This window comes from Staurois parvus, unplaced genomic scaffold (assembly GCF_062004578.1).
Source record: "Staurois parvus isolate SC_StPar_1 unplaced genomic scaffold, SC_StPar_1.0 ptg000225l, whole genome shotgun sequence".
Classification (NCBI taxonomy): domain Eukaryota; kingdom Metazoa; phylum Chordata; class Amphibia; order Anura; family Ranidae; genus Staurois; species Staurois parvus.
Window position 1 is genome coordinate 802328 of NW_028318021.1, and position 16540 is coordinate 818867.

The 16540-nt window shown below is 42.9% G+C and overlaps 1 protein-coding gene across 1 annotated transcript; it reads left to right on the forward strand.

The window, feature by feature from the left end:
* The first annotated feature begins 275 nt into the window (after window positions 1-275).
* LOC149460557 (L-lactate dehydrogenase A chain-like) lies at window positions 276-10231 on the forward strand. The gene is made up of 8 exons (XM_089679468.1): window positions 276-432; window positions 4527-4660; window positions 5560-5677; window positions 6870-7043; window positions 7480-7653; window positions 7931-8048; window positions 9529-9652; window positions 9945-10231. Exons 2-8 carry the CDS (start codon window positions 4532-4534, stop codon window positions 10110-10112), a joined length of 1005 nt encoding a protein of 334 aa, XP_089535594.1. The 5' UTR covers window positions 276-432; window positions 4527-4531; the 3' UTR covers window positions 10113-10231.
* Window positions 10232-16540: the final 6309 nt, after the last annotated feature.

The following is a 16540-nucleotide window of genomic DNA, read 5'->3' on the forward strand; positions in this document are numbered from 1 at the left end:
GCGAATATGTAAAAAAAAAAAAAAAAGCCTAGAAATATTTTCTGAAGTCTGTGGCACAGAATGGGTTAACAGGAGCTAGCAGAACGAGTTCCTTATCTGTAAGCAGTTTATGTCTTCTGTCTGTCAGCACACAGGAACAATAAAGATGGCCATATATGTATGTATTGGCTTTCTGAGGTGTGCAGCCGTGACAATGGGGCTCCTGTGTGGCCTTGACATTTTTTAGGCTAGGAAGTATGTGAGCAGAAGGGCTGGGCCTAGGATACCCTTGCAGCTCTGTCCTTGGAGGGGATTGAGTGAGGTGATGGGGTGTGTCTGCCATGTAATGATGTAGTCACAGCTACAGACCTAAACCAAGGCTCTAGCCACTCCTCTAGCTCATTCAGAAGGAAGCCGAAGCCACATTGACATCTCCCTCCAGCCTTAGATCATGTATGTATATGCTGCTCTTTATGTGTTCTGCTCTGTGCAGGCTTTTGTTGTCTTTCTCCTGTCAGCAGTGTAGGGGTTAAATCAATGCTTTGTGTCCCTCCGGTAGCATCATCAGGGCACAGCCTTGCTTGGTTCCACGTCTGTCTTTGTTGGAGGACCAGTGTCCTGGCAGTGCTCCCTGTCCTATGATACCCTGGCATCTCCTAAGACTTGGCTGCAGCTCCAATGATTCTTTCATTGCTGACGTTTCTGATCTCGACTCTAATTTATAGATATGACTAGTATTCTGTATTGGGCTCGTTCGTTAAACTGTCTTTCTGTTCTTTTTATGTTGGTCGTTTTCTTGTGTAACGTTTTGCATTTTTAAACGGCTTTCCTCGTCTTGACAATGGAATCCTGTGCAGGCCTGTGTAGGACGAGAGTTGGAGGCTTGCCAGATCTCCACGCCTGCATTTAAAGGCCCCGCTTGACGACCATTTCTACGTATGAAGGAATTACTGATGTTCTCCATTGACACACAGGTCCTTGCTGCCAGATTTCCATTCTCTTCTGGATTCTAGAATCCTTAAATTCATCTTTTTACTGACTCAAAGATCCCTGCTGTCAGTTATTTTTACTGTTTTCCTGAGTCTACAATCGCTAAAAGTGACCAACTATTAGGCTGACCATACACTAGACAATCTGATTGTACAATGTCCTTTAATCTAGTGTAAGGGCCTACCTGACTCCCATACAAATAGAATGGCATGGTTTTGGTCAATATTGTAGCATATGGCCACCCTTAACATTATACAGCCTGTACACAATTCCTACACAAATCTAAGTCTTGCTGTATCCCTGTCCATACATAGTTGTGTAGGATTAGTTGTTCAATACAGCCAGGTGTTCTGCTTCCAACTTCAACTACAAATGCAAGCAAAAGTGCTGCAGGCAACATGTGGTCCCTATAGGATCTATAGGGGGTTCTTTCATCTCGAGCGTCAGATGAGGGGGGTGGTTATGATTCATCAGTATGTGCCAGCAAGTACAGCTGTAATGGCCGCCGCTCTGTAAAACCTCTGCATACATCTGCTCTTTGTAAAAGGAGATGAGGATGACAGAGCAGCCAGTTCTAAAACAAGTATTTCGTAACGGACCTGGGAGTTCTTACTATACAGGAAATTGGACTTCTAGTTAGTAACTCGGAGGCACTTCACGGTCTTAGTTTAGGGAAAGAGGATCTCTCTCGATTAATATCTAGACACCCTTCAGCCCCTAGACGCAGGGTGATGTGGTGGTTGGAATTTTATTTATTTTTAACTTTTTTTTTTAAGACCTTTTAAAGGGTTAAATGTGGTGCACCAATTTAAGGGGGGTTGCTGCACCAAGCACAGACAGAGCTGTAACAGTGATGTCCAGCAGTCTCATAACTGTCTCTGGTCTCATCAGATATGACCAGTCTGATCCACTCTTTAGCATGCCTGCTGACCTCTCCTGTAGCTTTCTATTGCACTACATTCACTGTATACTTAGTGGTTCACTGGTGTCAGAGGTTGCACTTGTGGCCATCAATGTTGACAACCACTGATCTAGGCTGACTGCTGTTCTGCAACTTAGACCTGGTTCACACTGAAGCGGTGTGGAATTTGCAGCGTTTTCAGTGTGAATTCACCGCATCACAATCGCACCCCGTTCATACGAACCACTGTGGGTGTGTGTTAACATCCTGACATCGGACTGTAAAACACAGTGCTATGTACAGAATTGGATTGCATAGGTGTGAATACCTATGATTCGATTCTAGTACAGACCAAAAAGAGGTCCTGCATGTTTTTGGTGCGGTGCGAATAGACATACAAAATGTGTGGCTCTAATCACACTGCATACAAATCGCATGTGACTTTTTTTTTTTTTTTTTTTTTCCCTCCAATAACTGCACTGCATTCCTGTACAAATCACATGCGATTTTGTATGCAGTGACATGGGATTTACCACACCGCTGTAGTGTGCACCTAGGCTCAAACTGACTGTATGCTAGTATGTTCATTAAAGGTGACCAGAACATTTCTAATGGTGACTCTTTCATTCAAGAGATCCATTTGTAACAATTTGTTTAAGCACTTTTGAATAACATTTTGGCAAATTATTGTACTGGAAGAATTTTCATACAAATGTTAAACAAATTTAGTGTATGACGTCTTAAAGCCTAAAGTGATATTAAAGGCTTTTTTTTTTTTTTCTCTAAAACTTGCTCTGTGCAGTGGTTTTGCACAGAGCAGCACCAATCCTCATCTCCAGTTCCCTGCCGGCACTCATAGCTCCTCCCTCCAAGCGGCTTGCTCACACAGCTGTGGCTCAGCCCCGCCTCCTCAGGATGGAGCCAATGGCTCCTGCTGTTGCCTGAGCCAATGGGGAGGGGGAGACCCCTGTGCCAATTGCTGGATCACAGTGGGGCTCAGGTAAGTATAGGGAAGGGGGGGGGGGAGGCCCTGGGCCCTGCACATAGAAGGGCTTTTTACCTTCATGCATAGAATGCACAAAGGTTAAAATAAACCTTGAGCCTTTACAAGTACTTTAATGTGTTTGCATTAGTCTAAAATGTTTAGGCATCATTCTACCCGCATTCAATCAAGTGCTGTGCCCCGTCTTCAGCTCTTCTCCCCCATTTCTCTGGTCTCACTGGTTTTGAGGCAGCAGGAGTTATTGGCTCCTGCTGTTGGAAGACTGTGATAAGGAGGTGGGGGGCCAAGTCTGTGTGTGTCAATAGAAGCCGTCTGCAAAGAATCTTTCTATGGAGGGCCTTGGCTAGAGGTTAAAATGCCCCATGTTGTTGGGTACACTGGGGAGCTGGCCTGCTGCTCAATGCAGCACAGTCCAGGTCTCAGCAGTTGTGTGCACACTTTGCAGTGCTCAAGTCAACAGCACTTATGCTCCCTTTAAAAATGAATGGCCTGCCTTAATGCATGGTAATGCAGCATGTAAATGGGCCAAAGTGTTAGTGGCTTTAAACAAACAGGTTCTCTATTCTGCATTTTTTGCCTCATAAGGAGGGGAGGCAGCAAGACTGAGGCAAAGTTCACACTAGTTTCCCTGTGGCTACATTTCATTTGCACAGTCCCTGCACCTTTTCTAAAATCTCAGCTACAAGGTGATGGCAGTGTGCTGTGTGTCCAGCATGGCAGAACGCACTGGTCTTCAGTGTGGTGGTGCCATTAATGAACTTGAGATACAGGCACATTTTAAAAGCCCCTGCCCCCCCCTACTTTTGAGTTGAGATTTGTCACCGATATTAAATGGTGAAGTCTTTTATACTGGGATAGTCAACTGGAGAAAATGGGTTTAATTTTCTTCTGCACTTGGGAAAACACTCTTGCCTGAAGTTTTTTCAGGACCATGCTTACAAGGACATCACCGTTGGAGAAATGATGGTCCAATAAATAAAATGCGGGTGATGACCTGTAAAGACTGTTACCCCTTCTGGAAACAGTTTAGTAGGTGATCCCAGTTTCAAATATACTTTTTAGTGGGTTTTTTTTTTTGCATATAAAAGGCATATTTTATACCTAAACTAGTGTGGTTTTTAAATCTCTCTATAGCATTGGAATATGTACTACTGCTTTCTTGGGGGCACTTCCATTTCATGTCCCAGGTGTCAGCAGAAAAGCCCTCAGTTGGAGACCATAAAAATCATTTATCCTTTCCCCAAACTAGCAAAGTCTTGCTTGTCTGGGGTTGTGCTCTGAAAGGGCTTGCACATATTATTCACATTGGCTAATACTTCTGAGCTAAAAACCTGAAGCCGAGTGTCCGGTTTTTAGGTCTCATTGGGGTTTATTTCTAAAGGCAAATACTGTACAGTTGCACTCTGCAAGTGCAGTTGCTCCAGACCTTGGTAAAGGAGGTAAAGGTCCACTCTACAAAGAGTGCCCAATCGCGTGCAAGGAAATAAAGTGTTAGCTTGCACATGATTGGATGTTAAATGAGCAGAAGCTCTGGAGCAATTGTGGAGCACATCTGCACTTTGCAAAGTGCAGTTATCTGTGTTTTTAGTAAAATCAACCACATTGAATCTTATTTGTCTCTGTACCTTACTATTTTTATTTTTTTTTTCTTAGTCACCATGGCAAATGTACAAGAGAAACTCCTTTCTTGCGTTGCAAAAGAGAAGAAAAGTACTCCCAAAAACAAAGTAACAATTGTAGGAGTTGGCCAAGTTGGCATGGCCTGTGCAGTCAGTGTCCTTCTGAAGGTACGTGCTAAACATAGCTCAGCTATTGTCAAACATGTTTGTGTCCTACAGAGAAGTGACCTTCATCTAGCCATATCGGACTTTGCAGAGCTTTAACTGTTGCTAGGCTGCTGAATTCCTTGGATGCTGACGTACATTCAGGGTTTTGTAGACTGTAGTGGAAACTGGTCTAACGGCACTCCAACTGGATCCTGTGTAGAACTGCTTTGTTGGAGGCCCTGCACATTTTAACATGCATGTGTTTTAAAAAAAAAAAAAAAAAAAAAAAAAAAAACCTACAATAAGGCTTTGCTTCAATTTTGCAGGGGATTCTGCCTATGTGCAGGTTTTGCAAGACAAACCCATGGTGCAACCAGCTGGCACACAGTTGCTGCATGGTTCTACTACAGTGGTTGCGTCTTGCAAACTGCACTGCCTGTCAGCATGATATACTGTGGTAAACGTGCAGCAGTGTGAAGCACAATGCTAATATGTACAGACCTGAGCAGCAAACATTTGTTGGCTTAAGAGTGATTAAAAAAAACCAGGTACAGTGTTTGTCCCTGTGAATCCTACCTTAAAATGTCATTACATATGATGGAACTGCACCCTTCCCTCAGTGGTAGACCCTGCAAAATGTGCAGATTCTAACCCTGCTTCATGCTGGAAGAGGCAGCATCAAGTGCCTATGATCTGATATTTTTAAAGGACTTGCTAAAACCTGGCACAGCTCTGCATAGTAACAAATGTTTTTATCTTCAGCTTGTTCAGTTAAGCTCTAAAAAGAAAAGCTGGATGGTTGCCATGCAGAGATGCTCCAGATTCTGTTTGCTCAAGTATTGGTAAATTTTTCTCCAGTGCCTTTTTAAGTTTGTCATTGACAATGTGAGACCAGTGGATTAAACCTGAATCTTGATTAGGAACTGGCTGATGTGCTTGCCTTGGTTGATATCTTGGAAGATAAACTGGAGGGAGAGAAGCTGGACTTGCAACATGGAAGCCTGTTTCTTAAAACTCCAACAATTGTAGCAAACAAAGGTAGGTTTTTCACCAAAGACTTCTTGTAACCACTTTAGAGTGTTCAATACTTGTTCGTTTGCCATATTTTTGTCTCGTTACAAAAAATAGTTTATCTATACTACAGTATACCTACCCGCCTAGGCTATGAAGAGAAGATGTTCTGTAGCTTAAGATCAGAAGTATTTGGCCTGGGGTTACAATGCTGCTGCTCCTCCATAGAATCTATGCAGTGATGTTACCCTAAGACTGGAAGTGTTAAAATCACCAGGTGAAAACAGAGGACAAACTGTTGCAACCACCAGGATAGGCCAAAAAAAGCCCATTAGTACACCCCCTATTCTAAACTGTTAATAAATTATGTGACGTTCTTTACCTTCTCCAGCTATACTGCTCAGCACCAACAGGACAGCTGGCTGACAAGCTAACACGCATGTGCAAAATGTTTAGTTCAATCTATGTAGAGTACTTTATATTGAAGTCTCCCTCCTAGGTTTTGTTACTAGCTGTGGCTGCTCTTCACATGTCATCTTTTTCCCTCTATCCACAACAGCGGATAAATTGATCAGATCCTTTAGCAATACTACAGGGGCATTCCAGTACCAGGGCACTGGAAATGCTAGCCTTAAGGATCCCAGAGACTTTCCTTGCCACCTCTGGGAGCGCTCATTAACTTGACTCAGAACTATACTCCTTCAGAGGGGTTCCTGCAATGGTGGTTACACCCTCAAAAGAGCAGACAGCTTCTCTGTAGAATTTCTGCTAGTTCCTTTTTGGAGTATCCTGAGTCTCACCCCATCAAAGACATGCATGGTCTGTCTTCTGAGTGACTTTGGTCTTGGTTTCCATTCCCCGATAGGCACACAGCAGTTCAAACAGTCAGCCCAGTCTGGGGGTCTGTGATGAAGAAACACCGCGCCTCTAACTGTGTACTATGAAGGTATTTAATAGAAAGAGGTAGTAACTCACATCTTAGAATATTTTGTGGTACACTTGCATACATGTAACTTGACTGTTTCCACCATAATGTGGGATTCCAAAATACTCATGACTTTGCTGAAATCCTATACAAGAGAAGCTGCTCTACTCTAGGCCAATAACTCGAGTATGCTAAGACCATAATAAAGTGCAATACTGCTTGTTGGAGGAACCATTATCAACTGGTAGAGCTGTGAAGATTAAAATTGGTCTCACTTCCTGTTTCTGTCTGCAGACTACTCAGTAACAGCTGACTCTAAACTTGTTGTGGTCACTGGTGGAGTCCGTCAACAGGAGGGAGAGAGCCGTCTGAACCTTGTACAGAGAAATGTCAATGTCTTCAAGTTCATTATCCCTCAGGTGGTGAAATACAGCCCTGATGCCACGATCCTTGTGGTATCCAATCCAGGTAAATGGATGTTGCCATAAATACAGTGTACAGTTCTATCTTGTATTGGGCAAAATGTGGTAAAATTGAATGGCAGGTTTGTTTGAGCACTTGTGTGATAATTACAAAATGCTACTTTCTTTGCTACTTTAGTTGTACTTTACTTTCAAGAAAGCAGCATATATTTGAGTAGCGGTGCTAATTGCATTCTGCACTAGCACTATGCAGAAAAGGATGGCACATGGTGTTGCATTCCTGTTCTATTGCATGTGTAGAAGTAAAAATATTGGGCGAGTCCCTGGGGGAATTTTTTTTTTTTTTTTGGGGGGGTGGCAGCACACTGGTAGTTGACTGTTCAGTTTTAAACTCACTGGTGACTTACAAGTTGTAAGCTGATCACTTGAACCAATTTTTTTTTTTTTTTTTTTTTTTTTTTTTCCCCCCCCCCCTCTTGTAGTTGATATCATGACATATGTAACATGGAAGCTAAGTGGCTTGCCACAGAACAAAGTCATTGGAAGTGGAACTAACTTGGACTCTGCAAGGTTTCGCTACATGATTTCCCAGAAACTTGATATCAACACGTCAAGCTGCCATGGCTACGTTTTGGGTGAACATGGGGATTCCAGTGGTAAGTGTCAAAATGCTGATTTACCTAACATATTGGGTCCAGTCATAGCAATGTGAAGCCTGAAGCAATACAGACCAAGCAACTTCTGTTAGACAATGATGCTATATTAGGGGCAGGTCCTCTTGCGGATTTGGCATGTAAGCACAGTAGCTCAGATAAGGGTAGCTTGCTACATAATGGGTAAAGGGAGGGTGAGGGCAGTAAAAACCAAGCTAAAGGGAAGACATCATGCACTCTAACATTGTGGCAATTTCCTTAATGTTTCAACTTTTAACAGTTCCCATTTGGAGTGGAGTAAATGTTGCCGGAGTCACCCTTCAGTCACTCAATCCTGCTATTGGAACTGACAAGGATCCAGAGAACTGGAAAAACGTCCACAAAGAGGTGGTTGCCAGGTAAGTCTTCCTGAATTCCGAGATCTGCACTGGTAAGGAAAATGTGTATTTTGAAGTAGGGGAGTGTTTGTCTGTGTGGGGCTTTTCCATTGATGGTAGATTATTACTTTTGAGCTCTGGTACACTTTTCAAAGTACACCTATCCTGAAAATAATCTGTTAAGGAACACATAGCAGAGTTGAGCACAACTTAATGGTCGTGCACTGCTGGCATGTGAATGTGCTTACAGCCTCATAGCCATATAGCTGCACTGTTGCAGCTACAGTGCTGATTGCTGAAGGGGAATCTGCGCTGCATAAATCTTGCTTCATCCATTCAGTATTTGTGCATTGTGAACCTGTCGTCCTGCTGCTTTGTGAATATTCTACCAACCATCAGATCACCAGTATGAGAGGGGGAGGAGATCAGTACTACAGGCAATACTGAGTCCTACTAGTCCTTCGTTTTGTTGTGTTTTTTGTTTGTGTTTGTGTTTTTTTTTGTTTTTTTTTTTTTGAAGCTTTGCCCAAAAGTTGCACCTCAACAGAAAGATTAGAGGCCCTGAATGCCAACACCACAGCATGTGTTTGGGGTGGTAAGCCACAGCTCAATGGCCTGTTTTTCCTGTCCTTGTGACAGCCCTAAAATTATTTTTTTTCCCTTATTTAAGAATGTTGGTATATTCAGTTGCCAACTGCAGTTTATGGTGAAAAACCCTATAGGGACAGTGTAGTATAAACTTATAGCGCCCCATCCCTCTGTGCGCACACACAAGTGACCACATAAAAGTCACGCATGCATATGTGAACGCAGCATGCATGTGAGGTATTGCCATGAACATTACAACAGCGATAATGCCAGCACTAGACCTCTGTAACGTGTTACACATTTTAAAGTGTCTGCTATAAAGGTTAAGGACTGTAGTTTGTCAACATTCCACAACCATACGCAATTTTACCAATGTCCTAGTTTACAAAAACCTGGGTATAGTGTGTGGGGTTTTTTTTTTTTTTCTCCCCAAAATTGTTTGAAAAACTGCTATGCAAATACCATGCGACATAAAAAAAAATTGCAAGAATCACCATTTCCTTCTCTGGGATCTCTGCTAAAAATGTTTGGGGGGGCCCCACTTGCAGTTTCCGCACATGCAATACTGCTAAACTGATTTAAATTTTTTTTTTTTGCCCTGATTTAGTAAGTGTTGTGGCACTTGGCATGTTAAAAAAAAAACAAAACGGACCTCTAGCGGCCTCAATACAGCACAATATTGCTTGAGGCTGCATTGATACTACTTCAGTAGTACCACCATCTTATGATTGAGACTGTTGTCCAAAAGACCTTGTGCTGGCACAACAGCCAAGAAATCTTCTTGCAGTCTTCACAGCAATTCTGATTAAACCTCTTGGTTAAAATCATGCCAAAAATGATCCTGTTTTTGAAGGGGTGGGGGAGAAGAGCAAGATACTCTTGCATCCTCTAAGGTTTAATTCTGTCATTGTAGTGCTTATGATGTGATCAGACTAAAGGGATACACCAACTGGGCTATTGGCATGAGCGTGGCTGACCTGGCAGAGTCCATTCTCAAGAACCTGAGCAAAGTCCATCCTGTTTCAACCATGGTAAAGGTAAGCAAAATGTGGTGTCAAACTTTAGTGATCAATCTTGGAAAATTGTAACCATTTTGATCACATCCTTGGCTGTAATCTGTCTACTTGTGATGCAGGTGATGGCTCACTATCTCAATGCTGTATCAATTAACTGGCACATAGTAAACTGCTGCTATATGGGATTGGTGGGGGGTAGTCATTAAATTTCTTACTGGAAAGTAACATGCACACAATACAGAACTCTCAATTCTTTTTCGTATCAAGGGGATTTGTGGGTAGGTTATTAACCTGGCTTTCATCTCCTTTTCAGGGCTTTTATGGCATTGAGAATGAAGTGTTTCTGAGTCTCCCATGTGTCCTGAATTCACAAGGTCTAGTTCAAGTTGTGAACCAGAAACTGACAGATGACGAGAAGGCTCAGCTGCAGAAAAGCGCAGAGACTCTGTGGAACATCCAGAAAGATCTCAAAGACCTCTGAAGTCCTAGCAAAATGTCATTACTGTCCACACACACCTTGCCTTTCCAAGAATCTTAGGTTTATGTACACAGGTTTATAAAGTAACAATAGTTGTCAGAATAAAATCTGATGGAACTGAACTGCTTGGTGTGCTTGAATCTCATTACAAATTGGCAAAGCACATTAGTGTCACAACATGGCCACTTGTATTAATAGAACTAATCCAGCTTAATGAGAACCTTGAATAACTTCACCCAGCTGTCACCAGAATCTAGTTTTGTATTTTAACAAACCTTTGTACTCCTGTGTGGGGGTTTCTTCTTCTCCTCCTTCTCCTGATTGTAACTGGTCATTCTGTATCTCATTTGGTGTTTTTGATTCACTGGCTAAGCATTGGTACCAAAACGCTATCAAATAAGATGGCACTGTTAAGTCCAGTACCAATATATACACTACATTGGCAGAAGTATTGGGACACCCCTCCAAATCATTAGATTCTGGTGTTCAAATTGCCTCCATGGCCACAGGTGTATAAAATCAAGCATCTAGGCATGTGCCCTGATTCTACAAACATTTGTGAAAGAATGGGTTGTTCTCATGAGCTTGGTGAATTCAAGTGTGGTACTGTGATAGGTTGCCACCTGTGCAATAAGTCCATCTGTGACACTTCATTACTGCTGAATATTCCATGGCCAACTACTAGTGGTATTTATAACAGTGGAAGTAGCTGAGAATAGCAACAAAGTGGTAGGCCACATAAAATGACAGAGCGGATCAGCACATGCTAAAGCGCAGTCACCAACTGTCTGCAGAGTCAATGGCTAAAGACCTGCCAAATTTGTGTGGCTGTCAGAGCTCCAGGTATGACCAGAGGTATGTGAACTGATGCAGGGAAACGCAGGCTTCAAATGTTATAAACAATATAATTTATTAATACTAACAATAAACGCAGTGCAATACTGAAACATAACACAGTGCAAACTAACCAAACCACCCACAGATAACAATACATACGATGCAAGCATAGTCAGGCAGGCCGGGTCAATAACAATCGGGCAGGCAGAGAGTAGTCAGGTCACGAGCCGGGTACAGCAACTAACGGGCAGGTAGGTACAGGGGGTCAGGCAGAGAATGGTCGGGGTCACAAGCCAGGGATCAAACAGGAGAAGTCAGCAGAGGTCCGGATCAGGCAGGGTCGGCAACAAATCAGTCACAGGAACAGGAACGCAGGTAACAAGATACAGGGGCCCATGGAAAAACACACAAAGGCCCAGACTGCAGGTCTGGCCATCCCTTACATACACCTCCGTAATCAGCTTCAGGTGTTTGGCTGACTGCAGGGTTGAGTCTCTGATTGCTGAGAGCACCCGCTGGCCAGTCCTGGTACTGCAGCCAACAAGGCAGGTGAGTCCCACCATTACTGGCAAGTCCATTCCTGACAGTGGCCTTCAGATTAGCACTACAGTGTGTAGAGTTCATGGAATACGTTTCTATGGCAGAGCTGCTGCATCTAAGCTTTATGCAATGCAAAACATTGGATGCAGTGATGTAGAACATGTCACCACTGGACTCGAGTGATGAATCCACTTCTGTCAGGCCATCCAATGGACACATCTGGGTTTGACAATTGCCAGAACTGTACTTGCCTGACTGCATCATGTAATGTTTGGTTGGGGGGGATTATGGGGTGTCCCTTAATTCCAGTGAAGGCATCAGCATACCAAGACATTTTGGACAATTCCATGCTCCCAAATTGTGGGAACTGTTTGTTTGGGGATGTCCCCTTCTTGTTCCAATATGACTGACACCAGTGCACAAAGCAAGGTTTGTAAAGACAAGGATGAGTGAGTTTGGGGTGGAGGAACTTGACTGGCCTGCAGAGTCCTGACCTCAACCCGATGGAACACCACTTTTTTTTTTGGGGGGGGGGGGGGATTTTAAAGCAGACTGCACACCAGGCCTAGTCCGATATCATTGACTGACCTTATAATTGCTCTTCTCGGAAGAATGGTCAAACATTCCCGTGGACAGCCTTCCCAGAAGAGTTGAAGCTGCAAAGGGTGGGCCAACTCAATAATGAACCCTATGGGCTAAGACTAGAATGCCATTAAAGTTAATGTGTGAAAGGCAGGCGTCCCAATACATTTGGCAATATAATGCATCTTCTCCCACTTTTACTACAATTATAATTGTAAACTGAAATTTTAGTCGTGGCCATGGGACTTCCATCCACTGCACACTAGTTAATGTACTATTGGACATTGTTAATAAACTTAACGGAGATCTAGGAACTTTGACTGCTATGGTCATCTTCTCCACTAAAGAGACCACTGCCCAGTACCATCTGGCCTTAAAGACCAAGGAAGGACATTAAAGGAGAAATTCTTTTTCATAACAAGCTAGCTGTCAAGTTTAAAGAAAAACATGGCTCTACCCACCTGGCTCCATCACTGATTCAGTTTTCTGCACATGAAAAACAAAGTACCAACATGCCTCCTGATCACATCCTGGATGTGATTAAATGCATAGGGGCAGGAACTTCTGGTTCATGGGCTACTTCCACTCTTGGGAATGCAGGCCAGGTCCCATGCTCCTCAGAATGGCAGTGATACACATTGGTGGATGACTCCAGTGTGCTAGATGGGGCACTGAACATATATTTATTTGTGTAGTACACTCACCGAACAAATCTCAGACTTTGTAGAAGAAATTTTAAAACCATTAGTCAAGAATACAGCTAGCTTCTGCAAGACACAACTGACTTTCTGAACAAGATCATCAACATACAGCAATTACCATCTAACACACTTCTAGTGACTATGGATGTAATATCCCTCACAAGGATGGATTAGCTGTATGTCACAGATCCTTATCATCCTCACCAAACCATAAATACACTGCTGAGGATGTTACACACTCATTGAATTCATACTTACACACAACTACTTTGCCCTCAATAAAGACATCTATCTTCAATGTATGGGTACTGCGATGGGAAGTAAAATGGAACCCCAATATGCCATTTTATTTATTGCTGACCTGGAGGAAAAATTCCTGAACAGCATGGAACAAAAACCATACAGATACTATCGCTATATTGATATTTTCATCATATGGACAGAAGGTGAAGAATACCTAAAACAATTTTACTCATTGATCAACACTTTTCATCAATCAAACGAAAAATGGAATACTCAAACACACACGTCAACTTCCTAGACACCACAGTATACATCAGGGATGATACGCTTCACACCTCAATATACAGGAAACCCACTGACAGATGCAACTACCTCCACAGTTCTAGCTTCCACCCCCAACACAGGAAACGTGCCATCATACACAGGCCATTAGATACCATTGAATATGTTCTGACCCAAGAGACAGAGATATAAACATCTCAGGACACTAGCAGACGTCTTCCATAAGAAAGGTTACAAGGACAAAACTATCAACACCAGCATAAACACAGCCTTGAGAACCCAAAGAGAAAATCTACTTCAGTACAAAGAGAAAAAAAACAAACAACCGTGTACCTCTAGTAACCACATACAACCCAGCACTAGAGGGAATAAGAAAAATAATCAAAGATTTACAACCCATCATAACAGAGGATGGAACTCTGAAAGAAATATTCCAGCAACCCCCAAAACTGGCCTTCAGACAACCCCCCAACCTCAGAAATAAACTAATCAGTAGGAAACTTCCTTCTGATTATGATGTCACAAATAATGGAAGCATACCCTGCAATAAGAAACGCTGCAAGCTGTGCAACCAAATCAATCCATCAAAAAGTGTCAGACACTCGAAAGGGATCTTTAATATCTCCAGATCATACAGCTGCACCTCCAGTAATGTTGTGTACCTTATCCAGTGCAGAAAATGTAACAAAGGATCCTATGTTGGCGAAACAGGACAGAAGTTGCAAACAAGGATGAATTTGCACAGACATACCATCAAGGAACATAAAGAAGATGACTTTTGCACACCTGTGGGACACCATTTCGCACAACCAGACCACACTTTGGGAGACCTCAATATTTTAGTTCTTAAAGGAAATTTCAAATCCATTCAGGAAAGATAAACTTTTGAACTAAGAATGATAATTCTATTTGACACAAGAGATAAGGGCCTTAATTTGGACATGGGATTGCTCAATCATTATCCAACATTTTTATGACTATCACCTCAAGCATCACTGCCTCTGTGAGTGTTGTCTCCCCCCTCCCCAGACTTTGCTTTTGCTGTGTCTTATCTTATCTCTGTTTTCCTTTTTTTTTTTTATTCCAACTCCAAAACATCTCTTCTAACCCTTTGTAATCAGTACTGCTTTGTCCTGAAGAAGGGGACACTCCCCAAAAGCTTGTCCTTAAAATTGCTTGTTAGTGCAAATAAAAAAAGTATCATGGACAGTACTCAATTGTTTGGGTTTCCTACCACACTCCAAAAACATGCTGGTAGGTTAATCTGGTTCTTGTCTAAATTGCCCTACTATGTGTATGAATGTGAGCTAGGGACCCTAGATTGTAAGCTCCTGGAAGGCAGGGACTGCTGTTAATGTATAATATCTACGTAAAGTGCTGCATAAATGGTAGCACTACATATGTGCTTATAATAAATGATACAGCACATGGGTTAAAGTCAGCAGACATAATACCTACTAGCAGCACTAGGGTCATCAGTCTGAATCCCAACCACAGAATTTCCTGCCTGGAGTTTGCATGTTCTCCCTGTGCCTGCGTGGGTTTCCTCTGTAAACTTTGGTTTCTTCCCACACTAAAAAGATATGCTGGTAGGTAAATTGGATGAATATGAGTTAAGGACCTTGGATTGTAAGCTCCTTGAGGGCAAGGACTAATGTTAATGTATAAGATTGTAAGCTCGAAAGAGCAGGGCCCTCGAACCCCTCGTGTTTTGTCTTGTTATTGTATTGTCTCATGTACTGTCCCCACTATAATGTACAGCGCTGAGCAAACCTTTTGGCACTATATAAATACTGTATAATAATAATAATATGTATAGCACTACATAAATTGATGCAGCTGTATAAGTACCTGTAATAAATAAAATAAATGATGCAAGAGCTCGTCAGAGACTGCAGGCCTGAAACAAGAGATAATGGATAGACTGAGGGAAGGTAAGCCAGGATGGAGCCCACCCCATCTAAAAAGGCACAGGGGTGTACTGGAAACCCAGCATACAGCACAATGACAGCTAAGATGTCCAGTGCACCCCTCACCACTATATCAACAGAACAAATGGCAATTTCCACAACCTATAACTGGCCTTTGTGGCAACAAGCACATGAAAGGGTGGTGCATGTCAAACAGCAAAAAATTCCAGCCCAACTTACCAACCAGCCTGCAATCAACCAAATTATCCTGCCTAACAGTTAACGTTAAAAACATGGCTTTAGTTTGCGCACATTTGCTAATACATTCATAAGCCGCAGAGCCTCTTCCCGACACCCCAGTATCTGTAGTTCCTAACTAAATTTTGAGAGCATCCATAGCAGAAGCACATGTATAACAATGGATAGATTGAGGGCAGGTAAGCTTGGAAGAAGCCCACCCCTCCTTAAAGGCACTGGACACCCAGCATACAGCACAATGGCAGCTAAGGTGTCCAGGGCGCCCCTCACCAATATATCAACAGAACCAACGGCAACTGCCCCAACCTAGAACTGGCCTTTGCTGCAAGGAACACATGGAAGGGTGACATATATCAAACACCAGAGGCAAATTCCCAGCCTAACTTACCAACTTGCCTGCAACCAACTGAAATGCTATGGAGGCTCTCATAATTTATAGTGTTAGGAACTGCAGAAACCAGGGTGCCGAGAAGTGGCTCTGCAGCTTACGCATGGATTTGAAAATGTGTGCAAATGAATCCTGTTTTCAACGTGAACTGTTAGGATGATTCGGTTGGTTGCGGGTTCGCTGGTAAGTTGACATGCGTCACCCTTCCATATGCTCCTTGCTGCAAAGGCCAGTTATAGGTCAGGGCTGTTGCCATTTGTACTAATGGTACAGGAGATGGTGAGAGACTGCAGCCATGATACAGGAGATGGTGAGAGACTGCAGCCATGATACAGGAGATGGTGAGAGACTGCAGCCATGATACAGGAGATGGTGAGAGACTGCAGCCATGATACAGGAGATGGTGAGAGACTGCAGACATGGTACAGGAGATGGTGAGAGACTGCAGCCATGATACAGGAGATGGTGAGAGACTGCAGCCATGATACAGGAGATAGTAGGAGACTGCAGCCATGATACAGGAGATGGTGAGAGACTGCAGCCATGATACAGGAGATGGTGAGAGACTGCAGACATGGTACAGAAGATGGTGAGAGACTGCAGACATGATACAGGAGATGGTGAGAGACTGCAGACATGATACAGGAGATGGTGAGAGACTGCAGACATGGTACAGAAGATGGTCAGGGA